The 27,905-nt window shown below is 40.1% G+C and overlaps 1 protein-coding gene across 1 annotated transcript; it reads right to left on the bottom strand.

Moving 5' to 3' along the window:
• rasa1a (RAS p21 protein activator (GTPase activating protein) 1a) lies at positions 1-27,561 on the bottom strand. The gene is made up of 25 exons (XM_038703066.1): positions 26,311-27,561; positions 12,820-12,972; positions 11,078-11,213; positions 10,071-10,141; positions 9,381-9,498; positions 9,056-9,087; positions 8,453-8,505; positions 8,114-8,264; positions 7,865-7,943; positions 6,895-7,018; positions 6,586-6,742; positions 5,581-5,668; positions 5,130-5,210; positions 4,667-4,824; positions 4,438-4,514; positions 4,143-4,315; positions 3,881-4,040; positions 3,455-3,597; positions 2,312-2,427; positions 2,037-2,123; positions 1,801-1,868; positions 1,621-1,709; positions 1,396-1,473; positions 1,145-1,279; positions 1-1,034 (listed from the first exon to the last, which is right to left on the bottom strand). The coding sequence occupies exons 1-25, from the start codon at positions 26,844-26,846 to the stop codon at positions 951-953; spliced, it is 3,147 nt and encodes a 1,048-aa protein (XP_038558994.1). The 5' UTR covers positions 26,847-27,561; the 3' UTR covers positions 1-950.
• Positions 27,562-27,905: the final 344 nt, after the last annotated feature.

The raw sequence follows: 27,905 nt of genomic DNA, 5'->3' as shown, positions 1-27,905 counted from the left end.
TCTACTTTACAAAAACTGTTTAATAAGTGCATGCATGTCTGATACAGTCTGAGCTATTCAAAAAATTTTACTGCTGTAAACACTTTCATTTTACTTGGTTTCTCTGATTATGTGTCTTGTCTGGCATTGAGAAGGTTCAAAAAAAGACTTCAAATAATCAAAAAATAGCTGATACAATCGGAGGAAAAAAAATTGAGTTCATCTCACTTGTATACTCATGATTCCAGCAAGAGAATTTATTCTGAATATAAAATAACCATACTTTTCTGAAAGACTTTGTTCCAATCTAGAAAACAAGAGGAAAGAACAACAAATATGGACAGATATGCTAGTTTCAGCACTTTGTGGATATTGTCACAACCTTAAAATAAATCAGTCAATTACAGTATAAAAAGCATAATTGCTCTTAATCCAGTTACAAGATAAGGGACTGAGAACTAGCTTCTTCATGTCAGTTTCCTCATATTGAGCAGGAGGGGAGGGGGGGGGGTACACTTTGGCAACCTGTGCTATCAAAACACATTGTGGATACAAAGAAACCTCTTTTGAAATCCTAATATTTGGCCCTCATGATGAAGGGAATAAAATGTACCCAAGTCAGACTCGTGAACACAGTTTATGAAGGAAAAAAAATATGTTTCCTGTGCATACAGCTGTCAGTCACTGGTGCAAGTTTTTTTTTTAATTTGTGTTTTTAAGTACTGCGTTGGTTTGTTGTACTTGGCTGCTGTTGTTGCATAGCTCTCTCGTGGTAAACGGGAAAAGATGGCAGGTGGGTGGGGATGGGCGGGACTATCGGAGGAGGACATGATGGAGGAGGGTGGTGGCTGCGGTGGTAGTGGGGTTGCCATGGTGATGAGGGTAGAGCATGCTAGGTCTCCTCTGTGCTGCACTCCGGTGGAGGAGACTTGACGAAAGGATGGGAAGATGGGAGGAGGAGGAGTGCAGTACTACCTGTTGCTGTTGGACATGGCATACTGAGCCTGCTTCTGCTGGAGGAGCTCTGTGATGGCCAGCAGCTTTTTCAACACATGCTGCAGAGAGGAAACAGGAATTTGATACATCTTCTGAAACAGGACGGCATAAATCGTCATGTATGTGTGTGCATGCGTGTGCACAGTGGAGATATTTGTCAATCTCTGACCTGCTGGGCTCCCCTCTCATTGCTCAGCGTCCGGAGCTCGTCTGAATGTGTGGCACAGACCTCGTGCAGTGCTGCCAGATCCCGGGACAGGTCGGTCCTAAAGTGCTCTGTGGCTTCAGGGAGGTCGGGGACATTCTACAAACACAGTGGACAATTTTCTAAGCATGTGAAGCAAATTCAGCAGTCAGGGTCCGCCAAGAAGAATAAGAGACTTCTGATTATTTGATTAAAAGGCAAAACATGTTACTCACTCCTAACTCATCCAGAAACATGATCATCCTATGTTTGTTGTTTTTGATGAAAGGGTTAACACCCTCCATATATGGTTCCTGTTTGAGGACAGAAAACCAGTTTGTAGAAGTTATCATATCTTATAAACTTGACATAATACCAATGCAAATTACTCCACTAATGTACAGTCACTGTCAAAACAATGTTTATACTACATGCTATTGTTTCTAGTATATAATCCATACCTTAGCACCAAATTCAACCAGGTTGGCCAGGTTCTGGACAGATTTAGCCACTAGTGTGAGTGTCCTGCCTGCTGCTGAAGATGGAGCGTCTGTGAGAAGAGATGGTAATACAAAACACACAATGGTAACATGTCACATGGCAAACAGGGGGACTGTGTGTGCTTTTCAACGGATGCTCACCAGCAATGATGTTGAACATTCTGGGGTTGAGGATGGCAGGACAGATCAGTCTTAGAAAGACAAAGCCACTGAAAGAGTGAATGAGGTAAGTTAGATTGAATAATAATAATTAATTAATAATTAAAACTAAATAACATCCTAAAAAGCTAGGGACAGGAAACACAGTCAAAAGCTGCTGGCAGCTATTTAAATCTCAAAAGAAGTGTGTCCAACATTGATTATTTGTGTTCGTTTACCTTACAACTCTTGTACGCATGGTGGTGTTGGTGGGCCATTTCTGCTGTACAGACTTTTGCAAACAGCCATAGATGAACCTCAGTGTCCTGGATGGGTCATCACAGACAGACAATGACTGATTATTTGCGTTTATTAGACCTTTTAGCTTCGTATTTCTGTTTGAACAGTGATCTACTCTCAAAACAGGAGTGTGTGTGTGTGTGTGTGTGTGTGTGTGTGTGTGTGTGTGTGTGTGTGTGTGTGTGTGGGTGGGTGTGTGTGTGTTCGTTCTTACGGTGGTAGGATCTCAGCAGCCATGAAGATCTTCTCCACAAGTTCAGACAGGATGTTGAGGAGATGAGCCAGGTTCAGGTTCACATCCTCATTCTTTTCCAGTTTGGAAGGGTTCAGCTTAAAGAGACAGTGACCGGGGGGGGAAACAGAAAAGACAGATGATGAATTAAAATTAACAAATTAAAATTCACATTGAATTACTGAACAATGAGGTGAGAAACATGTACTCTTATTCTACAATAACAGCAACATGCATCACATGTTGCCTGTAAAATTTATGTGTTGGGTAGATGGTTGATATTTCTTATCTTTCACTTAACTTAAAGCTGCACAAGTTAATAAAGACACAAGCTGCTCCATAGCATGGAGGGAGCTAAAAACAAGGGGTCAGCAGTTGGGTGATTTTGAAAAAATATCTTCTTGTGATTATTTTGAGTGATATTGGCACTGTGGTATAATTATAAAAAATATAAAATATATAAATATAAAAAACATTAAATTATTATGGTGTGATTTTTTAGGGGATTAGTACTAAACAAAGATGTTTTATTAAGGCTGTAGAACATGATGTGTAGAACATCTCTGCAGGACGACAATATTTCATTTAAAAATTGTACTTTTACACACTTTTCACTTTAACAAAAACTGTGCCTCCTGCGATTTGAAAATTGCAGAAGGCCATATTGCGATTTCAATAAGATTTCGATAAATTGTTCAACCCTCGTCAGCAGTTTGAAGATATTTCATGTTTCGCTACAGACGCAACGTTTTGAGGGGTGGCGGTAGTACTGCAAAATATAACACAACCAACCATTTTGTTTTACAAAATTAGGAAGCAATGTTAAAGTCAAGCCTGATGCTGCCCTACACATAAAAGACTGATTACTAGTGTGTTCCTTACAGTGAGGAATGCAGCTTATTGGTTTTACACTGGTATCGGATGGGTACTCGCCATCAGCTGATACCCAAAGCCCAGGTATTGGTATCTAATGTTTTCTTTGCATCTACATGGCTAGCTTGCAGCCTGATCTACTGCACTGATATGATATAAATGCCAGGTATTAACCTTGTACCACAGATAAATGCAAGAGAAATAGCTTAGAGACTTGTGTTGCTGGGTGTAACAGAGATTATGGGTCTTTACCTCGCAGGACTGTTTGCTCTCCATGATCTTGAGGATGGTGTCTTTGAGAGCGTGGTGGACAAAGGGTGTTGCTGTGGCCTTCATGTACTGCTCCATCAGTGTGCTGGCCAGTGTGGTCGCTCTGAACAGTGTTGTGGCCTCATCTGGTAATAGTGCACAAGCAGAGAAGGTTATGCCAGTGTATGGGCACATGGTTGTACATATTTCTGAAGCAACGAATAAACCAAAACAATAAGCTGAACCCTGTAAAACACTGCAAACTGAGGTGTTGCTACGCAGAAGGACTGAAGGTTTTAGTATTCACATTACAAGGATTCAACATTATTATATTGTGGTTTCCTAAGGTAAAAGGTATAGTGATCCCTTAATCCAGCAATGCTTTATTTGTTTTTATAGTTTTTTTGTTATTATTGCTTGCTTCCCTACCCTCCATGTTAATCTCTCTGTCATTGAGTGTCCTGAGTAGAGGGGCTTCAGCCTTCTCATGTCTGAAAATCCGCAGAAGGAGGCTTGCCAATAAGGTGCGGTCCTGACCACACACATGGGCCAGAGCGTAGATGACGTGGAACTCCTTCTGCAAGATCATCTGCAGAGGACACACAACAAATTATATCATTGTCATTCTCAGTGAATAACAGAGCGGCAGACAGTTAACGGGCAATCAAAACCACTTTTCGCTGGAACAGACCTCTTTAAACTCGCTATACTCCTCTTCGGGCATAATCTTCTCCATGGAGTAGCGGGCACGTACACGCAAGGAGCCCGGCTCGATGCCCTTCAGAGGCACATGGGAGCTGAGAGGGAACCACTCGTCAATCATCTGGCCCTTCTGCAGACGGTTCAACTGGCAACGCATGAACACTGAGTGGGAGGCGTGTAAGAAGATAGAAAGAAAAGGTGGGAGAGATGTGAGTTGTAAGATACGGTAAATGCAGAGACTTTACAGAGATTCAATTTGTTTTAAAATATACAGATGTACTTACATATGTCACTTTCTTTGCTCTTTTTTGTTTTGTTGCTCAGGCTGATTTCAAATCTGTTAATTTCACTCGACAAGTCACTGTAACAACAGATACACACATTTTATAAATCAGTAAACAAGTAGAGAAAATGTTCTAAGCAAGATGGATTGCTGGGAATGTGTAAAACAGAGAGGGAGAAACAATGGAAGAATCCAAGGAAAATATGCATTCAGATATGTGTTAGACTCACTCAAAGATGAACTCCTCGGTGAAGACGGGATTCTGCCCCTCCCTAGGGTGCGTCTTAGCCACCTGGACGCTGTTCAGGTAGATGTTACAGTAGGGGTTGGTGAAATACTTCACCGGCAGCTTATGGGCCTCCTCTACATACAGCACCAGGCTGCTCACCTGAGAGGAAATAAAGGATTTAGCCCACACAAAACATACATATGGATAGATTTACCTAAGAAATGCTAATAGTTACTCATTTGTTTAATAAGCCACCTATAGACGACATAAACTACAATAAGCCTTATTAATAGCCTTTAAAAGTAAAACAATATTTATTTATATGGGATCTCTCAAACTTTTAAAAATTACTCATTGCTGGTGGTCTTACACCAGACCGAGAAATACCTTTTTACCGGCTTGTTGGATTTGATCACCTTCTGCTTTGTTTCACCTTCATGAACACACATTGGCTGTGTACATACCTGTCTAAGCCTCTTGTTTGAGGTCGGCTGAGTGGTTTTCCTCAAGTTACTGCAGAATGTTTGAAGGCATTTCATCCAATCCTGCAAAAACAGAACACTGTCAGAACATTTGTAAAATGCAGTTGCTATGGGCTCTGTCTCTGTAAGAACTTGCAACACGGTTAACTGTTCGTACTTCATGAAAAATAAAATGACAGGCTCTTAGTCACATACAGCAGTCCTGGGCACTAACTACCTAGAGGTCCTCTGTAACTAAAGAAAAACCAGTTTGGGCTGGAAACGAATTTTTATATCTAACAGGAGAAGTTCACAGCGTTGCAAATAATTTTTCAGAAAGTGCACACATTTATAGTATTTTGGGCTCATCTGAACAAAATACATGTACATGTGAATCTACTCTGTTTGATGAGACATTGATTAGTGACAGAGGCGGCGCTGGCCCTCTTTTTACCTGAGCATGCTCTGGAGCCTCCCCCGCAAAGTAGAATATGTACTGTTCCTCACTGAAGTGCTGGACAACAATCTGGAAACAGTTTGGCCTGAAAAAGAATAGAAGGCTTTAAATGACTTTTTGATGATACTTCATTTGACATACATTTCTGTCCTGCAGTGTCTGGGCAACTGATCAATCAGAGCTGAGTAACAGCACTTCCTGCCAACTTTGCTCAGGCATGTGATTGGCAAAGGGCAAAAAAGCAGGAAAATATATTGAGACCCCCCCACACCCCGATAAAACTGGCGGCGGCTCTATTATAACATGGATGGTAAAGCAGGAACCTTGACAACTTATTTGGTGTCTAATCCACTGCGACATCGCCACCGCTCTATAATAATTATTTTGTATTCATTTTTTACCAAGCTTCAACAGTTAAATGTGCAACATGCAACCCGAAATAATTGATTCTATAACTAAATAATATAACTACTAATTTTCAAATTAGTTCAGTAGAAGTTAATAGATTATTTTTAATGGATAAGACACAGCAGAAAAGGTCGCTGCCTGTTTAAGACCTGGTGGCCTAACTGTTAAAGAAACAGTTATATTATTCAGGAAACTCAGATCAAACAGTCAGATCAGTCTCTGTCTATTGATAAACTGTAGGAGAAAGTTTTCACATTTCAACTCTGGCAGCGGGCAGGCGTGTGCGTGAGACGAAAACGACGGACGAATTTCACGGGATGGCGCCAGTTACACAGAAACCGTTGCCATGGTTACCTCGCGGAGCGCTTGTTTGCCTGTCTTTTGATGAGGAGTGCAGAGCGACCACGTGGATCAAAGCCGTCTGAAAAGGCCTTATATAAACCCCATAACAACCATTCACAAGAAATTTATTTATAACTTGCCAAAACATTTAACATGTCTGTCTCTGCCCCCCCCACCCCTCCCCTCCTCCATCCCGATGTTTCAACGTAGACATCGCCCAACCCTACCAAGAACAATAAATTCAAATCTCACCTGCCAAACAGACTGTCATGCACACCATACACGGAACACACACTTAGGTCGATTAGCCCTTTGGGTTTGGTGGCTCTCTTCTCGCTCTCAAAGTAGATGAGCTGGGCATCGTTACCCTCCAGGATGAAGTAAAGGTTCTTCCATCGTTTGCCTTTGCCTGAAGGTGAGAGGAACAAAAGTAAAGTTTATTACAATGGTAAAACTTGACTGAACTGACCACACTACAATACTGAGATAATATTATTCAAGATATTACAATGGGCTACTGAACGTCTTTATTAAATATGCCATACAAGACAGATGTTGTACCTTTGTTGAACAGGAGGTAGCCTTTCTTGACAATGTTTTTGTAGAAAGCATCTTTCGTTTTCCGTCTGATAGTGTTATAAATTTCTCTCCCATCCAGAGTGTCAGTAAGAACTTGTTCCTGGTGCTACAGTAAATACAAAAACAAATTAAGCCATCACACAAACACGACAGGCAAAATCAATTCCCTACAAAAGAGCCAGCTTGCATTATAATACTTTAAATTTAAGTGCTATGTGTTTTTGCCTAGGGGTGTGGGATAAAATAGATTCTTGGATGGAGCACGATTCTCTCTTGGAAGATTATGTCTCAAAGTCAGTAATCACCCCGCTCGGGAATTATAAACAGGTCACAGTCTTATGATGGAGCATTACTGATTATATATGTTAGTTTTTCCTTTTTTCTTATTGACAATATGCCAGTATTTGAGTGTCTTAACTCTTTCAGTAAAAATGATGGAATAAAAAAAAAAAATTCTGCATTTACACCCCTGGTAGTCTAACTAAACTAATAGATTAGGGAAGTAAATTTATTTGTATATTTTAATTATGGATCATTACAAATATGTTATGTTTTAAAGTAGCAAGTAGTTACAGACAGAAAACAAAAATCGTGTGTAGTCCACAATATTATTATGCATCGTAACCCTCTGAAACGGAATTGAACCGTGAGGTTCCTAAAGATTCTCTTACTGTTGCCACAGAAAAATTAAAGAAAACATGAAAATGTCTGATGCAATGTATTTTCTTCACTACAGTTCATTGACACTCATCATTTGTTCCAGTTTTTCCCCTCTTTGTCCAAACTGATAAGTGCTGACATCAATATTTGAATGCTTTGATTGGCAGAAAGGGTATGAGCAATGTGAGGTTTTAAGTCTTATCAAACCCCTTAAATTGGCAAAGGGAATCCCACTGAGTCAAAAATATAATCTCAAACAGGCTCAATAATGCTAGTATGCATTTGTACCTACCTGCACTGAAACTGGCTCTTTCAGATTGTAACCCTCGACAATCTGCTCTTTCTTGTAATGGTCGATAATGTCATCAACACTGCCAGTGAGAGAGTGAGAGCAAACAAGATCCAGCACATCAGTAACTGTAAGTCAAAACACACAATACAGGCTAACTACAACGTCTAAAATGCTACAATTAACATAGAATTTTTCTTTATATTATTCTCTTGTATTGACCACAGAAGGCAGGCACATTGCCAGGCATACCTGTTGTAGTACCTCCCCCCCATCATGTACTGATTGTTGGGGGTGGGGGAGATCTTAAACCTTTGGATGTTTTCATTGGTACGAAAAAACAGGGAGTAGTCCCCAGGTGTGTTGTCTGATGGTCGGACTAGAAAACTGCACACCTGGCCAACTATGAAATGAGAGGGAACAAAAGAATCAGAGCGAGGAAGAAAGAAAGTATTTAAGTGCATGCTCAGCAGTATATTTTGATAAACTGACTTTGATGTTCACAACTTATTTCTGACAAACAGAATGCATGAGAAGAAGAGAGAAGTGATTAATAACTTTTGCCTAATGAAAGGCAGAGAGGAATGGTACCTGTCATCAGCAGGTTGTAGGCCTCTTGCTTAGTGATCTTTCCGTGATACCAGCTGTTCAGTTTATCCAACAAAAGCAACAGAAGAAAGGAGAAGACGACAATAAAATTAGCTTGGGGACATTAATCGCAGTGAAATGACTATCTGATGTTCACAAAATTCATTACTACATTACTATCTACAAAGATAATACATAGAGATCTATGTATTCTTCAAAAGGTGCTAAAAGAAGGTTCTGTTTTGTTTTTTTAGTTACATTCATTAACTCAGTCAAACTTAAAGACTCGTCTAAGCTGAAGAACAGAGAAAATGTGTGGTCAAGCTATTCTGTTTGTTAAAGCATAAATTACAGAAAAAACTAGGCTGCGTGAACGGATGCAAACAATGAGGCTGAACTAACAGCGTGGATATTATCCTGCAATGATATGTCAACTGAAAGTATAAAGGAAACCATCACTTTCAGAAAAATCAGTTAAGTAATAAGTCACTGCATCATAAATAATAAGAAAAGTATGCATGTGAACCTTTCCATCCTGCTTTTAAATGTTCTCATTGATCTCATACTGGACACTAAGAAAAGTGAGTTCACTGCATTGAAACTTACGCTTTTCCCTCATGTGGATCCTCCTCACGCCCCTGGAAGATATCACAAACAGAAATATTTCAAGACACCAACTCTAATGGGTCAGTGACTGCAGTCTTTGTGAAGCCTATGGACTGTTATGTTGTCATTTATTATATCATAACCCGGGGTTGCTAACGCCACTTAGGTGTGATAAATTGTAGTCATCACACATTGGTTTATTTCTCACACTAAAGTGTAGTGTGATAAAGAATGCAGATGCCACTATTAATTTTGTCTTCATCCCAAATCATTTTCTTTGATGTTTTGAATTAGATATAGTCTTCCGATCTTGTGCTGTACTTACCACCTCTTCCACCAGATCCTCCACAATGAGGCCCTGCTCCTCTGTGCGAACATTGGTCACCCACATCCAGCCATCATCCAGTTCATTGTGAACAATAAACATGTCCCCTTTCAGGAAGCTGAAGATACAGTTAATCAAAATAGACATCAGGGAAAGGGATACAATTAAGGGATTGTGCAGAATGTATGAAAAAGGCAAACATAGTCTGTCCATAGGTTGTATTAATATCACACACTGACACACTGTTGCCCAGTCAAAGTAATGTCAACTTGATAATGTGAATTTGGGGACAGCAGATCTATAACTTCAATTTTCCAGATGAAGAAACTTAAGTGTTTATTTTATTTTTAGCGTAAATTGTGATAACAGAGCCTTGCCAGCAGGTGTCTCCTCTGACTCATAACATGCGATGTGTATACTGCCAGTCTATCTACTCAGTTAATCCTATGGCTTGCTGGCAGACTGATAGTTGGGGTTGACTTCAGACAGATGTTTATCAGATTTAGGAAATCAGGGATAGATGGAATCATCAGTAAGTGTGCCTACTGCAGCTTAATGACCGGGACAAGACTGTTTTTCATTAACAAGTCAGATTATGTGCTTTCCAGGTTCCTGTGAGGGGAAGAGCAGGCCTGTGACATGCCAAAAACAAGAAAAGTCTCTTTTGTACAGATATACAAAGGTAATTACCTGATCTCATCAGTATCTGGCACTTTGGTGTATGGTAGTATAGCCCTGACTCTCCTCCTGTCTTCCACAGGCTGTGGAAACATGCACAAAAAGAATGAAAATCTCTCATTCTTAGCCTTGACCTTCCAAAACCACATCCATGTGAAATCCCCCAATTATTCCACAATATCAAGTATTCTACTACAACTCCCTTTGGGAGATATCACACTGAGCTGAAAATGGTAATTAGCATTAGCTTGAGCTTTCCCTTAAACAGTTCTGAATACTGCCTGAAGGTAAAAGAAAAAAGGGGAAAGGGAAGATGTGAAAACACACTCCTTTGTACATTGAGCAAGAGGCTGAATAAACGAATCAAGGTTGACTTCAAACTAGCTCAACAAGAGTACAGTTGTTCTACTCGTCTCTCAACCGTCATTTTATCTAACATTTATTTTTTTCCATTTAGAAGTGTTTTTACTGGACCGCTTTTTCATGCATTCAGCAAATTTAAAAACATTTTAATTCAGTTCTGCTAGATTTGCAGGCAAAATTATTTCCTATTCCATCTAAACAGCAAAAGGAACAACTAATTCACTTAGTCATGTGATCTACTGTTGTGTGTACTGAAAAAAAAAGCTGCCAAATCAATACAATAATTCTGATCTCTATTTTCAGGAAAGCAAACCACATTAATGACATGCCATCTGTCAGTCACAAGCCAGTTAAGTCAAAAGAAATGTATTATTATGTCTTTAAATTGAAACAGAGAGAAAGTATTTAATATTACACAAGTTCAGCCTAAATCGAACACCCTTAAACTGCTCAGAATATTTAGATAAGGTGTATTTCACAATATTTATTTTGAGAAAAAAAATAGGAGGGGAGGAAAGCAAATATCAATAAATGTCATGTCACAGAAGCAATGGAAAGAGTTTAGAAACATGTAAAAATGTAGGGAAATGCGGCAAAATTTAAATATGACCTAAAATGTAGTATTTTGTAATCTGCAGCCATCAAATCAGTCTCACCTCTGGGGGCGCCACTGGTGATAGCAATTTTTCTCCTTTTAGCAGGCAAGACACATAGCTGTAGTAACCAATCAGGTCTGATAGAGAAGAGAACCGCCGTCCACCGATGTAATAGTCCCCACACATGGCGATTATCCTGTTGAGAGAAAACACAACAATGATAAGCAGTTATTTTTAAATATAGACTAATCGCTGTACAGTGAGGGCAATAAAATATTTTCAACTTTCTTTTATTTGACAGTAATAGGACTGCATCAACATTGTTTTTAATCAGATGAAACAAACCTCATATAGACTATGTCAAAACAAAACTTAACATCTGTACTACAATCCTTAAAACACCAGAACAGATTAAATCTCTCTCTAAAGAGGATTTCAGACCGTGAGATAAAGAAATCCATCTATCATGGTGTTAATCTAATAATTAACACCATGATATTTATAATTTGTGACTCAGATAAAAACCTGAAAATCACTACAATGAATGATTGCAATAGTGTGACAAAAGTACAGCTCTGAACCATATCCCATTGCAGAACCACTAATCCTAATTCTCTGCTCATCAGTTGAATGGATCACTGATTGAGGGTTTATAATAAATGCACTTGTGCTATTACTCATTTGCTGCATGCACAATCTAAGACAAGTGTAGGTGTCACGCAATTAACCTTATGTTCATAACTCACTTACATAAGGGCTCCTTCCTTCCAGCATCAATGACATCATATGTCCACATTAAACCAATACGAGTGAAGGAGATGATGTCATTGTTACTTAATTAGAAAAGTGCATTTTCCGGAAAAGAATGTGTGCGATTTCCTCGAGCACAAAGTTTTCGCTTTCCACTGGGTAAAATTAGGACTAGTAAGTCAAACAACAGCAGTAGAGTAATGACAGGAAATACTAGAAAGCACACCAATTCTAGTTTGCTTACAGGTGGTTCAAAAAGAAAACAAGCTTAAGAAAAAGAAATAACTAAATCGCTTGTGCAATGAGGGGGCAGTGTGATTGAGAAAAGAGGTGGAAGAGTGAGACCAAAATCAGGAAAAAGGCCTTTAAGTGTGAGCTGCAGGTTTAATGTATCCTCACACTGAATGTAACATATCCGTTGAGGGGGAGGACATATTGTAATGCCTAATCTGTTCTGTTTTATTGACAGCAAGGTTGTAAAATAATCCCCAAAGTATTGCTGCTAGACACGTGTGCTGTCTCTATTCTTCTCCCACACATACACACTGCATTTAAGAAAAGTCTTCTGCGTCTCTCTCACTCTCTCTCATACTCATGTTTCAGTAGACATCTAATCATGCATGTTGATATGCATTATAAAAAAAACCTTGTTCTCAAACGTTGTAATGTTTAAATGACTGACACAAATAGGTTGAAGTAGCCTGCAAAAGCATTGCAGGCCACCGGAAACCATTTTTCAAACCTAAACATTCTCACTTCAGTATCAACTCATCTATGAGGTTGATCTTTTACTGCAGTGTCTCTGGCTTTCTTCCCTTTTTGGTTAGGAGGTAATGAATAACTTCTGTAGTTCCCCTATTCTTATCTTCTACTTGAGGATGGCATGCTGCCTGCTTATTGCGAGATGCCATATTATGTTCTATTTCACCTACTAACAGGACTCTATAGACAAGTGCAACAGTTCACGTTGCACAAAACTGTTCTAACTATTCCACCCAAAACACACTCTCAGTTGTACGGTGTTTCTACTTGTTGCATGTTCTCTGGCATACCTGAAATGGTTGACCACGTTGGTCATACTGAGGAAAGACAGGACAAAGGAACCGGGCCGGCGGTCACTCTCCCTGATGAGGTAGCTGCCGGGGTTCCGGGCCTGGCGCAGCCGCTCCTCAGCAATGGTTCGGTCTAGCTTGCCATGGTACCACCTAAGAAAGACAGACAAGGAGGAAATAATTAGGAGGGGGAGACAAATGGATGTTGCACTGTACTATATTTGTACACAAATAGCATCTTAATGTATAGCCATGAAATGTTTTGTTATAATTCAAACTATATAGAGAAGTATTTGACAGGAACTAAATAAGCCTTTAAAGCAGGGATGTAAACATTTCTGTTGAGCATTAAATGCACCATAAATTCAACTGCCTAGTTCCATAAATCATGCTATAACAATATGTATTACAATACTGTATGTAATTTCTGTTGTCACAACTTAAAATAATTGTGGCAATAAAACCAACAATTCCTGAGTAGGGATGTCAATATCAAAACAGGAAACATGACTGTTCTTGTTTTTCCAGGTACCATAGGTATCCGAACTTTTAGAAGATAGTGACAAGTGCAGCTGCAGTGAAAGCTCTGCCTAAACTCGTCGAAAAGAAAAACAGTAAGAATCATGTATGGAAAACAGGGTGAAGTTAATTTAATAATTAACATTCGTAGTTTTTTTGCGGCTGTTACCTTTAATAGCTTGGTGTGAAAGCCTTGACTTCTCCCAGTTTTGGGATATGTCGGAGAGCCAATTTAGTCAGACATTTCACAGTTTTGGTGAACCATGATGCAGTTGAGAGGTACCGACTGTACTATTTCTGGTATTGTGACATCCCTACTCCTGAGTCAAACATAATGGGAGATGGATGTGATTTTTTGTTTGAGAGGCCGCAGTTTCCAGAAGCATGCTAGTAAGATATGTTAATTAATCAGAAAAACTGGGCCGAATACATAACACTGACACCCAGCATCTGTTATCAAACACATTCACAGTCAAGTTTAAGAAAATAATCAAAAATAAAATTCTTATAGAATTGCATTCACAAATCATAATAATACAGAATTCCAAAACCCGAGTCATAAAAGTGAAATAATACATCAAACAAGCACCTTCATCAAGATATCTGATGTTATGTGTTCTACTTAAAACATTTTCACACTAACCTTGAGCACGTAGAGCTTATTTTCATTTTCAGATCAGCTCTGGAAACTTGTTAAATGAAATACGTACAGAAGTGTATGATTAATCAAACAATGACTGATAGACTAACTAATAATATTGATAATAATCAATATTAGATATGAAGCAATACATTTTGCTACCTACTTTCATGAGAGTACACCCAAGACAGAATGAGCATGTCATGTATTCTAAAACAAACGGAAAGAAAAAAGCTTTAATCCAGAAGCTTTCCAGCACACCATTAACAACACCATTTCCCTGCTTTCTGAATTAACCAGAAGCCTTAGGAACAACACTGGTTAAAATTTCAGCAGGTGAGGCTGAACTTGACTGGGCCTTGTCAGCTGGAGTAAAAAATTAACATGCTTTTCCAAATTTAGGCCAATGGTGCCTCTCAGAACAGAGGGCAGTGGCTGGAAAAACATGAACCGGAGAGAAGATGAATGAGGTGCTGCAGTAGCGCTTTTCACAGGAGACCTAAAGGGCTCCCATCTGGTTTAGGTGAGTGGAAGTCTCAACTTGTGAAGAAAACGTGATGATGTCTGCTATCATGGGAGTAAGTTGGAGAAGGCTTGCTGAAGAGGAGAGGGAGAGTTAAGTGTCCGTGAGGGGGCTTTGGGGGGGATTAGGGTGACAGGGGAATTGAAGAGGGAGATTGAGAGCAGTTGGAGAGTAGGGCTAAGCAGTCCTTGAGGGGCTGGGGAAGCTGGGGGAAAACATTGAAGGGGAATAGAACAGTGAAGTGGGACAAAGCAGATCTGGGCACACCATCATACAAGCCAACCGCCCCAAGAAGGATCCTAGGTAATTATCCAAACCACAATGTCTACAAAAACATTCTACAGTCAAAACTAGCCACAATAAAACAATGTGAGGGCCAGTTACTGTTTCCATTGCTTTAAGCCATTCTAAACAACTAAACAGAGGCAGAAGCCAATGTCAGGCATACAACTGGGAGCAAGGAGCATTACTGTATGGATCATGATGGACAAGAAGATGGTGGTTCGTAACGAGGGCTTCTCCTGTCCGTCCTGGTTTTCTGTCTGCTCTGTTTATTAACTCCAAAACCCACTTCTGATGTCCTAGCATCATTTCAGGACATTTTTAAAGTAGTGTGTGGTATATGTGACAGGCAGTCCTTAAACCTTAGACCACCACTGCATATTCAAAAGAAAAAAATTGACTCTGTGCCAGATAATAATCTAAGGAGCTATCCATACACACAATGGCCAGCATTTACAACTAAACAGAAATAGCTATCAATCACACATGGTCTAACAAAGTCATACAAGTGTAATCTGTGTGTTAACTTGAGTACATCATAGTTTAAAGTGCAAGACTGGTGGGAACTTAAGATTAGAGGGAAGGGGTGTGAAATATCTTAGACCATTTGCAACAACCCCACCACTTTAGTACTGCATATTCATTTTCGGATTCTGACACTTTAAACTGTAATCATAACTTAGCTCACCAACTGCTTCTTTAGTTTAATTTTCTTCTTCAAAGATTCTCAGTTCAAAACACAGACCTGAACTTTTCAAACATGGAGTTTTGTTTTTCTCTGAAGTTCGTCTTTTATATATGACTGATATATAATAACTAGGTACAGTTGATACAATGTGGACTTTTTTGAACCATACAGGGTCTCTTACATTTGGATTGATTTTTCCACCACAGAAATTCCAAGCAACTTATTCCAAGTGTGGATGAAAAATAATACTGGTTTGCATTATGTATTTAATGCCAGAACTCAAAACAGGGATTTGTTTCAGTACAGGATACAGGGGAACTTCACTGTTGGTGTTTGTGGAAGTCAGCAACAGGTTCGGTTTCAAGAGATAATATATTTGTTTGTCACTTACCATATTTTACTGTAACAGCTCTGGCTTTGGAAAGACGTGTAACAATAAACAGCACGTTATTTACCGAATCCCACTCTTACCCTGTGCCTCAAATAAACAAAGACTGAAATACAGACCTTGTTATGCCATTCATTGGGTTGTTAAATCAAGCAGGTGCATAAAAAGCATAAACCATTCTTGTTTCTCAGATGTACTTTAATCCATTAAGTATTAGCATTCAGCACAAACAAACTTTGGTTTACATGTTAGGAGAGTCTGCTTTGCTGTATTTGGGGTTTGGGTGGCTGTTCATCACACTTAAACATAAATTTTAGAACTTTGGTATTCCTGTTTCTTCACTGCTGTACACCATGTTTTCTTTGTTGCCATAGCAAGCTCAGCCATGTGGATTTGTTGTTGTACAGTGCCTTGAGGTCATCTGCATTATTTACGTAGCTTTGTTGATTTAGTTTACCGTACATCTAACACAGACACCTGACATCATGGTATCTGCACCTTTAGGACAGAGTCAGAGAATAAAATGTGGTGTTTTTAAACAAGTATTTATACTGTACATCACACCTATCTATAGCATAAGCCATGCCTGAGGTTATAGAATACTGTTCTACTATCAGCTTGAGGAATGCCCTTTCATGTCAGTACATGAACAAGAGCAACACAGTGACGTCCTGGTTCTCTGCTTACACTTACACCTCAGGCAACTAAAACAGACTAACTAATGCAAATGGATTAAGTGTGCACAGATCTTAATGCATGGCATAGTGTCAACTCACATGTGTGGCAATTGACACGCGCTTTCTACACTAACCAAGTCACAACTACCTGTTAGTGACACCGCACCAAAATGTGTTTCGAACTGCTTAAATGAGTGAGTAACCCACAGTGTCATCCTTCACCACTCCAGTGCCCACATCCTGAACTTCACTTTCACACAGGACGCTGATTCATCATGAGAAAGGGGGCAATCCTTTCAGCTGTTCCTGTGAGTATATGAGTGGGTAGGTTAAGTTATGTGCACAGTTCAGCTAATTGTGTCATGCTGTTCAAAACAATATTACTGCACGCTGCTGAAACTGAACATGCCCAAGCCTAGTGAGCCTGGGCAAGATGCCAAAATACATTTTGCAGAATACAATATGATAATAAGGCTTTTCCTGAGAAAAAGAGAAGCACTGTTGCCACAAAGTAATGAAGTTAAATACTTGGATGAATATGTATAAATCTTTTTAATTCTACAATTTGTCACTGAAGTTGTTTTATTTTGGAGGATAAATGGAACACAACTCGCCTACTTTTTGCTGTAACTGCAGAAAAGAAAATATGTGAGTGCATATCATGGCGGTATGCAAATGATCATTAATTAAGTGGGCAACAGCTGTTACACACAGACATATTTTTATACAGCAATATAAATGTGGCAATATAAATAAACTCTTAACCTAAACAGCATGTGCTGCTTGCGTCGTTTGGGCATTAATGTGCACTCAACTCCTGATTTGGGTATTTTAGAAAGCTCATGAATATACCAATACAAGCATATGCATATACTCCCATAGGACTTTTTTTTTCTTTGCCAGGGGTCAATAAAACATAACAGACACAGATTGCTGTGACTTGAGCAAAGTGGACCTCGTGTCTCCGTCAGTCTGTCTGTCTCTCATTAAGCTCTTTTGTGGGCTGTTTCTCTCCAGCTTCTGTCTTTCTTCTTTATCTTCTTCCGTCTTGATGGATGCAGCTGTACTCAAACATCTCCACAGACGTACTGTCAGCCCTCATCAGTATCAAAAAGTAATGAAACATTCAATCACTGTACATTTGCAATGTCCCTCGGGGAAGCTGCTGTCTTTTTACGGTGCGCGGAGTCCAACATGTTTTCTAGACATACATTTAAATGCCCCGGTAACATTGTTAAACTGAACCACTATGCTCCATTAGGATGTCCTGACATCACATATTACCATGTGTAACACATGTAGTAACAGTGTGTCAGATCACTGAATGATGTGATTAGAAGAAATTGGCATGTTATACCATCATCTCATCAAAGTGTTTGACTATCCAGTAAACACTTTTCCAAGAAAAGTACACAAAGGACAAGGGCACAAAAAGATCTATAGTAGATGTCCTGTGTTAGTCTAACTGAAAAGTCAGATGAGCACAGTTGGCTAAAATATCTCACACAGAAGAAAGCACTCTGCATAATATGAAATTAATGAACCACACACACACACACACACACACACACACACACACACACACGATTTCCTTTGTAACAAACGTTATTTTTAACAGCTACAATAAAATTGGAATCCTAAAATAAAAAAATAGATGTTTCTACCAAACCCATTGTTAAGGAAACAAGGTTAAGGTTGCGGTGCGGTCTGATGCCCCACTTACGCCGAGTTCGCCCTCTGCTGCATCTCCCTCCTGTGTCCCGTGGTCTCACAAGGTGCACCCACTCCAATGATATTGTTGCTGGCCAGGCAAAAGCTGTGAGCTCCAACGTGCAAAGCAGAGCAAAGGCAGTTCTAAATCCATACAAGGCATGATTATGTGACCCTGCTGCTGCCCCGATAGATTCATCTCCCGTCTCAAGGGTCAATGAGCAACATCCATGAAAATAAAATAAACAGGAGAATGCAGAGATGCAGATGGACCACCCCGCATGCGTTTAGTTGTGCTAACTACTTCTAGGAAAATTGAAGGATCACATCTGGTTCCGTTATCATTTAGACAGTGTTCTGAAGAAGTTGATCTTTCAGAGACTGAGTCATACAGAAGTCCTGTACTGTTTGCTCCCACTCCATCCTGCTCTGACTTTATCATTCTCTTACCCATCTCTCTTTCTCCCTCATAAAGCCACGCATCCTGAGCACGCTGCCTATTGGTTTTTGAATGAGCGGGACAGCGAGGGTAGGGAGTGGCATCTTTGCACATACGGACAACAGTATGTACACACATTTATGCCTTGTCCATGACCACTCGAATACACAGACATGCTTTGGTGGAAACATACCAGACAACAACGTGACATTGCACTGGCCTTAGAGAGTACTTTCTATACAACTGGCTTTAACCTTGCTTAAAGATTAAAACACATGATGACGTGAACCTTGCTCACCCTCAAGATTTCAGACTGGTTTCAACCCCACACCAACCATTCTTTTAGTAAATGAACAAACACCAGAGCTTTTAATGTAAAAACCTGTATGGGTTTATGCACTAACCAACCAGCCAAACAACTACTATGTAAATCGGGATCCCTTAACCATTTACTTATATTTGTACAAGTTTCCACATTGGAAAGATAAAAGGTGGAAAGCTGGGCAGGCCTGACAGCTGCTGTGAATTTGTTTTGTTTTCCTTTGCACATGGATGGACTGCGGCTCAGTAAGAGCAGGAGAGTGACAGCACATGGACTTTAATTGTACAGATGGAGACATGGGAAAGGGCCATCCACGCATCTTTAGCCTTGCTCAGTCTGAATGCTAACCAACAGTCATATTTTAATGCACGGCAAGACACACGGGGCTCAAAGCTGACATCTCGGCTTTCCTCCTGTGAATCAGCCTCCCTGAAATAACATCATGAGATCCGTGATGATATGCTTCACTGTCATCCAATATTTCTCTGTGCTTTTGATTTCTACAAGCAGGTTATCAACTTAAGAGCATTCTCTTCCTGCAAAATGTAAACCAGAATTTCTTGTCAAACTGAATGTGGAGTAAGTTATACAAACATCTACTAGGCAGACAGTTTATCTCATACAGTATATCTTTAAAATATGCAACACTAGCTTTCAGTTATGCTCTTTTGTACAAGTAACAATGCAATTACTGTTGAAAGAAACACCTTTATGATGCTTGTTGTGCAGGAAGTCATGCCTGTAGTACTATTGTACTTAAGCCTAACCTATCAATGCAAAGTACCCAACTTATTATTCAGCACACCTAGGACTAACAAATGTGAAAAGTCATTCAAGTCAAAAGTCCTGAGTATTGTCAAACACAACTGAAAAGCGTCTGCGGATCCTGTTAAGGCCACAATGAATGGCTCTTGAAAGTCTTGAAAACAGGATGCAGGAGAGAAAAGGCAGGGCAGTGTGGGTATTAGAAGGGCATGACAGGACATTGCATAACACTTTGAAAATGGATGGAAACCATAGGCCTTGCCTTATCAATGCACAGCAGAGCTTACACTAATAGTAGTGGGACTGATATTTCAATTAATGGGTCTAGTAAATCAACCTTAAGCATGCGCATCCTTTCCTGTAATGGTTGGTAGCCTGAGGGGACAGCTGTTTGACAAGGAGCAAACAGTTTCATATAAGCTTCAATTGTCTAGATAACTTTCCAACTAGGAGTACTGCAGTAATTTAAAACATTTATGACAGGAAATAACAGGCTTAATACTAATGGCTGGTCTCACCAGTCATCAAAACTGTGTAATGATCCAATCCCATTAATAACACCTTGCTTTGTTATAAAGGTGCTGTAACATTTTGGCTAGTGGGAACAATCTTCATCAGGGAATAATCTTGTTAAGCTACGTGGCATGATCCTTGTGCCATTTCAGAATTCCATTGTCTCCGTTACCCTCCACAAAGGGCAATTAGGTGGTGTGGGTCCTCAATTAACACCACAGTTACAGAGATATTTCCACAGCCAACTGCTAAATCAGGTAAACTCATTAACACAGCCACTGATCTTCAAATCCAACTTTTCTTTCCCCCTATTCGCCTTCCTCCTACCACCACCTCGTCAGGGAAACCCTTCATGACTTAAAATCCTTGCTAATCCTCGTGGAAACTCAAAATCAGCGACTCGTTTCCCAACGTGCTGTTTGTTTAAGCTCAGGCACTGGACTGGAGAGTTTCTAATGGCTGCAGGAACACACACTATTAGGGCCCCCTGACATCTGCACGCTCGCCTCTTCATTAAGCTATCATCAGTGTGAGATTCTTATTGCAGTGCTGCAGACATTGTTTATGAATGACACACTGTTGTACAGAGGTGTGAATGAATAGGACTGCTGTTTGTCTCTCTTTCTCACGAACACTGTGCTCTGCAAATGTGCCAAGTTTAGCTTTCTGTCACTGTGCACTGTCACTCTTCCAACATGTACTTTGCAGGCCGCTAAAATATCTCAAAGGAACACAAGGAATACAAGCTCAGTCTTGGAGCCTGATTACAGAAGTCATACACAGTTAGATACACAGCTGAGGCAGGGTGAGATTGAGAATCATTCAGGGAAGTCAGAGTAGTCAGCTGTTAATATAACACCCATTGCTGTAAATGGTAGATATGCCACTGGTATGTGCTAATATAGGCACAGTGAGAAAAAAAGTCCTTCACAAATAAAAGAATAAAAACCTGTATTCATGTATTCCACATACACTGAATGTTCACATACATAATATAACACAAGAGAAGATGAGGTTATGCCATCAAATGTAGCCACAAGTTTCAGTTTATTGCCTCTGGGTCAAACATCCAGCTCAGTCCATGACAGTGATGCATTTTGCCTGAATCCCTGTATATTAGTTTAGGCATCTATAGGACAGCAACACTGCATGAGACAGTAACCTTGCAGAGGGTCAACATGTCAGCCCAGTCTTTGAAAATGGATCAGTAGTACATCCTTAAAGAGCGACAAACCCTTGCTTTTAACTGGTTCATCACTTCAAGGCAAAAGCGGCACCTTATAACTTGTCTATTCTTGAGAAGCATCCACTGCCAGACAAGAGGATGAATGAAGACCTAGCGTTTAGGAGAGCCTGTGTCTGGCCTTGCTTATATTACCAATGACAGGTGTTCTCATGAGCAGCACACATATCTGTATGTACATTAAGCATGTTTTTAACCAGATGTTTGCTGGGTACCATTCTCTGATAACAATAAACTATTTTTTTTTAAAAAATTTAAGCCTTGGAAGAAAGAATATAATACATAATAGCAGAATGTCACAATCCTTCGACAGCTTTACATCCTTCCGTTTTAACTGGGCAAAGTGCAATATCCACAAAGGCCATAAGGGTAGGCCTCATTTTGATAAACACTGTCATACACAACATGTATTGGTAAATTGTGGACTAATAATAGACAGAAACTAGGGCTGCAACGAACAGTCGACATAATCAACAACGTTTATAAAAATTTGTCGATTGTTACAAAGATGCCTTTTAAGGGAGAGATAGCAATCTTCTAATTAAGAACATTTCTAGTTGTTCATTTCTAAATGCAATGAGAAAGAGGCTAATAGGAGAACGTTTTTTACGCTGTTTGATCACTAAATACACTTATGAGAGGTTTTGAGTCATCAGTTGTGTAGAATTTGAATACTGGTAGTTTTACGAAAGTTGATGGCAAATCAAAAATGTGCTCAAACATTTTCGGGGTTGAGAAGCTCCACAAGTGCCCAAGAGGTTAGCAGTGCCAGCCGGCCAGTCACGCCCACAGAGCCCACTGGTCCCAGTTACTCAGACCACTGCTGTAGCAATGACAGAGCAGCAACGACAGAGGACAGGCCACAACTGTAAGATAGATTCAGTCTTCGTACCACTGTTATTGTGTCGTTACAATCTGAGTAATGGTTTAACATTTTAAAGTAAATAAAGAAACATCTGGCTCATGATGTAGCCTACAGAACATTCGCCACTTATAAAACTTATAAGCACTTTGGAAAAATAAACTACAGAAGTATTATGAAAGGGGGCTGTTGCTTTATTTTTCTAAATAGACATTACATTGTTAATGTACAGTTGTGGTAACAGTACTTGCTTTTAATGTGCTTTTATTTTATATAGTTCCAAAGCAAAATCTTTGCTAAAAAGTTAAACGTTTTAAAGTTAAAACCTACTTGGCAATGAATCAGATTGTGAACTCACTGTTTTGGGTCATAAAGCCTGGCTGTTATCTTGGAGAAGCCAGCATAGTTATTTGCATTCTTGGTTTTGAGGTCTCATGGAAGGTGCTGGCTAAGAGAACGCTCTTTTAGTTGTGTTAGAAACATGTTAAGCGCAATAATAAATCAGTGAATTATAGGAGTATCTTAGCCCGTCTTGTCTTCTTCCCTATTTTATCCCTGGCGTTGAAACTAGTGTTGATTCTGAATAGAAAACCTCGTTCAGTTAATGGTAACGTTAGCAAGTTAGGCTGTGTGTTGGAGATCAGTAATTCACTTGAAAGATATTTAATTAGTTTAATGGTTTAATTAGGGTTAGTGGGTGACAAAAATAATCGTGACTAGTCGACTAATCAAATAAACAATTAATGGATTAGTCAACTACGAAAATAATCATTAGTTGCAGCCCTCACAGAAACAGAAATGTGGTCCAGCTTTCTAGTGCATTTATCACTACTAAAAGAAATTCACCAAAACCACAAAGCCAAAATACAGAAAATGCTTGAGTTGTGGATGCTGCCCTGCACAACTCCACTGAGTAAATCTCAAGTTGGCTACAGTGAGAAAGTGAGTAGATTCATTTTGACTCTCACAAGCGTGCAAAGTTATGTGTTGGTGAACGAGGCAGAGAAACATTTGACTAACAAGTCTCTCATTGTGAAAAAATTAAAATCAATGCCATTCATGCACAAGTGACAACTGTTGCCTCACTGGCAACCCTGCAGGTTGATAAACTTGAATCCAATGCACGAAGAGGTCTGTATTCCCTTGGCAAAACTACTACTTCAATAGTAGTACTATATGTAAGAACGTGGATTCAAGTGCAGACAATTCCATTTAGAGTTGTTCATTACCAGTACATGCAAGTCTGGTGAAATGCTGGCCTTCCCCTTCCTCTGTAATCTGACAGGGAGATATAGAGCGGTTCCTAAAATAAGAGCTGAATCCACACTCCAGGCCCAGTCACCTCCATATCTTACAGTATGAGGGCCAGAAATGACAAAGCTCAGCAGTTCTCTAATAAGAATGTAACAAATGGGAGGGCTGTATTTAGGTTATTACAACACCACCACACACACACACACGAGTTTGGACATGTGCTTATGCGCATGCCTGATAAATTCATAAAATGCCTATAATTAGATATAATTCTAAAAATACAACCATTGGGGTTTATTTTCACTGCTGCAATCATAACGTTTACATATACCCGGTTGTATGCTTGTTTCACTCTAATCACAAAAAAAACATATATATCTAACACATAATGTCAGTCAAATCAGAGGTCTGTAAATTGGCCATTAGTAGACTTGTGCATCAAAGCAGGAACTTCAGATTTTCTATTTCCTATGTAGCATGACAGAGCACAATACTCAGTGTTTCACACACATTGATTTATTTGCAGCGGCTCGCCACAATATCAACACTGACTGCCACATATTGATTTTAGATTTTTCTTTTGACTATTTAAAATAGGTAAACTTGTATTACATTGTAGAGCTGCATGCATACTACCAACATTCCCGGTTCAGAGGCGGATCAAATCAGACCCCCTTTTTCAGCTCTATACCTTTCATACAGCGCAGGGAACAAACATATTGGTGCAATACTCCCGGAAAATGGTGCAGTGTGAAAGCCGCTACTGACAATGGACCCGTCTGTGAATAGCACATCCTCTTTGTGCAATATCTGAATCAAAGCATGATCATGCACGCACCACAGATACACTGTAATTCTGTGAGAAACACTGATTCTACTGGGATTGGGTATCATTTCAATTCAATTTAATCGATTCAAGTACTGCAAATCCCGGTTCTGATTCCAACGCCTTCGTCACAAATCTTGTCACAGCTGGGTGACATTCATCCACCTTCTCCTTGCTTATCTTCCCCTTCATGGCCAAAGTGAAAGGACTTTCTGTATTAGAAGGATGTCTCAGGGGACTCATCTAAGAAAAATATATATTGGAATAAAAGGTCAGCTAAATGTCAGCTAACCTGTGTTGTGTACCTGAGTGTGAGACGTTGCTACTGTTAGCATTAGCTGTATCTGGGGCATCATTGTAGCTGGGAGGCTGCAAAACATTGAACACTGTGCATTCCTTCAGATTTTCGCTATGTTAAAGTATATGCTTCATCGTGTTGGAGGTGTCTGCTCCTTTGCATGAAATATCCTTACTGCAGGTATTGCATTTTGCTGCTTGCTCTTTTTGTAAGTGAAGCTAAGCCAAACTTTTGAGCATTAGCTTCACTCATTCCGCAGTTGTCCAGGAATGTAAACAGAAGTGCTCTCTTCTCACATGCTTTGTTAGCATACTGCATAACAAATGATGTGACGTTAGGTCCGCTTTGCAAGTCCTGGCTTTTATGGACGGTAAAATGCTCCCTGCAGTTCAATCAGGAACACGACTGAAATATGCAAAAAGTAAGGAACCGAAAAGCAGACTTGAAATGCATGTGAATCTATGTTTCTTGGAAATTTGGCACGATTACAACTTGGAGCCGGTTCTCGACACCAAACCCTAAATACTACACAATACCTAAATAATTTGGCTACTACTGCAGTGACATACTAATCTTTATGGGGCTGCAATGTGACAATGTAGCAATCACAAGTTAGCCTAAAAAGAACTGATTAACCTTATTGTAGACTGCAAATGTGAAGAAGTAACTGGTGATGAACTAATCAAAATTAAGCATTTGGTTGATGAAGAATATATAGTATTAACAAAGTTGGAAGGACAGTATTTGAGCATCCCCTGAATGGCAGGTCCATCCGTGCAAGTGTTTCCAGCACCTTAAGACAACACCATACAGTTGTGGGCAATTGTGATCAGAAGCCATGATGCAGGTATGACAACTGTTTTTTGATACAACAGGAAAGGAAAAGATAAAGATGTTGCTTACCTAGATAACATGCACTGACCTCACCCAGAGTGAAGTAAGTAATAAAGACTTATGACTGATTTAGGCTTTGTAACTTAAGTGTCTTGCATCTTTAGTCCCCTCTAGTATGTAATATAAAACGTGAAAAGTATGCAATTATTTTGTTCAATCCTTTTCATTTTGTTAGGCCAATTGTTGCATTCAACATATGAAACAGACACTAATACTGTCCTGTTAGCTTCATTTTGAATAGGGGTGCTTCAATTCGATGAAACAATTTGACTTTGACTGTTTAAAGAAGACTCAAAGTGTCCTAAAATCGCATATTCTGCTACAAATTCAACTCCATCTGAGTAATTTTGATTCTTCCAAAAAAGTATTACAAGTTTGCAAATGTAAAAAAATATGCAGACCATAAGTAACATGTTAGATTGAGATTATTACATAGCCACAACTGTTAAGGAGTGATGACTGTGGGCTGTAATGTAATGTAAATCATAACTGACGATAGCTTTGAGAAGCACCAGTCACCACTACATATAATTCAGACCTGACGGCGGGAAGGAAACGAACAACAAGAAGTACAGGATGCGTGAAAATGATAATTTCTAGGCGTCAATGGGCAAGACGTCATTTTTACTTGTTGTGAGCTATACTTACTGGTTCGTGGGAGGTGCAGAGAGGGGGAACACCACCTCTTCTTCTTCGTATTCCGGTCCATCCTGCATGTCGCTTTCATCCATAGTGCCGCCGAGACCCCCACAGCCTGGGAGTGGAGGAGGTGGTGGCAGTGGTGGGAAGACACTGGGCCCATCCGGGCCTGTTGATGTGGGTGAAATCCCACTAGCTGGACCCTCCGAAGTGGGAGAGCAGCAAATGCCGCCCACGGTCCCTGAGCTTGTTCCTTGGAAAACTGAATGTCCACCTCCTGCTCCGCCACTCCCTGTTGGGAACATTGGTCCGGTCATATCCCCACCAGATAGATATATCCCACTCATGTCGGGAAGTGAGTCCGGAGAGGTGTTTGAATGTTGGCGGAGGGTTGGTTGTGGTCCTTGTCCCAAATCACTGACTCGCACTCCTCTCGACTTGGGATAGTAGGGAAAAGGGGCCGTCTCCGGGCCTCCTCCGCCTGCCACCCCTGTCCCTGTCGTAACCGAGCCCGTATCCTCACTGCTGACCTCCGCAGCCATCATATAAGGGAAATATGTAGAGGGGATACAGTCCAGAAGGGAACCTGCCCTTCCCCTCTGTTCTTACAATACTCCTTCAGTGTTTGGGCTCCGGGGGAACAACACCAAAAGTTTCTCAAAAACGCGTTTAGCTAGCCAGCTACCGTTAGCCGACAAGCTAACTGAGCTTACTGGGCTGCACTAGCGAGCGTTAGCTTTACCTCGCATTCGTTCGCTGCCAGATAGCCAAGCTAACGTTAGCAGGATGGCTAGCAGCTTCGAGACACTTGATGAGTTCTTGCTCGCTATGTCCTCATTGTTTCCTGAGTTTAAAGTTCACACAGAAACACTTATCTGAAAACAAACATTTAAAATGTTTCAGATAGAATATAATTCACCAATATTTCCTGTTTTCTGTTCGGACCTAACCCTCGGCACCAGGCAGACCACTTGTCGGGGAGTGTTGTTTTATTGTCACTGTTGTGTGTAACCCCCGTCTTCTTTTTTCCCCAGTGTTGTTGTTTTCTTTCCTTCTGAGTTTGCAGCCTTGTCGAGTACAGTACACAAGCGACCCGGCCCTATCGCCTATATCCCCAAAGCGGTACGTTGCTCTAGGCGAACTACCATGCCGTAAACCAAAGTAAATTATTTTTGCGTATACAAGCTAAGTTCGCCTTTATATCTGTGTTTCGGGGCTGGTGGCTTGCCCGCTGCTGCGCTGCTCTTTCTCCCCTCCCTCTCCCTCTCCTCTACAGTCACCGAGCAGACACAGCCAAGTGAACACAGAGCGGCACCGGTTCAATCCATGACATCTTCAATCAGTAAGAAATGGGACTTGTATCTTAATTGGTCTTAAACTACATAAATTGCTTAAAATATAACTTCATAATGATTTATTTACGTGCCTTTTTGTTAACCACAACTGCAGAAAACAGACCTGGAGGTAATGTGCTTTTAGAAAAGCAGCACGTATGTTTGTCAAAACCAGGCTTCTAGATACTTGGACTAGTTGCATATTTTCCACTTATCTATATTGTGTAGCAATATGCACAGTTGCTTTGCAGCAATCAACCATATTGAACA

This window comes from Micropterus salmoides, unplaced genomic scaffold (genome assembly GCF_014851395.1).
Source record: "Micropterus salmoides isolate LMB-PRFRI ecotype aquatic unplaced genomic scaffold, ASM1485139v1 Ms_hic_scaffold_7, whole genome shotgun sequence".
NCBI lineage: Eukaryota > Metazoa > Chordata > Actinopteri > Centrarchiformes > Centrarchidae > Micropterus > Micropterus salmoides.
This window is presented reverse-complemented; position numbering and strand designations above follow the sequence as displayed.

Coding starts and splice junctions, on each gene's coding strand:
- rasa1a (XM_038703066.1), bottom strand. CDS start 26,846: ATGATGGCTGCGGAGGTCAGCAGTGAGGATACGGGCTCGGTTACGACA. Junction 7,019..7,864: donor AAGAGCCAGTTTCAGTGCAG/GTAGGTACAAAT, acceptor TATTTACTGTAG/CACCAGGAACAAGTTCTTAC. Junction 1,035..1,144: donor ATGAGAGGGGAGCCCAGCAG/GTCAGAGATTGA, acceptor TCCTCTCTGCAG/CATGTGTTGAAAAAGCTGCT.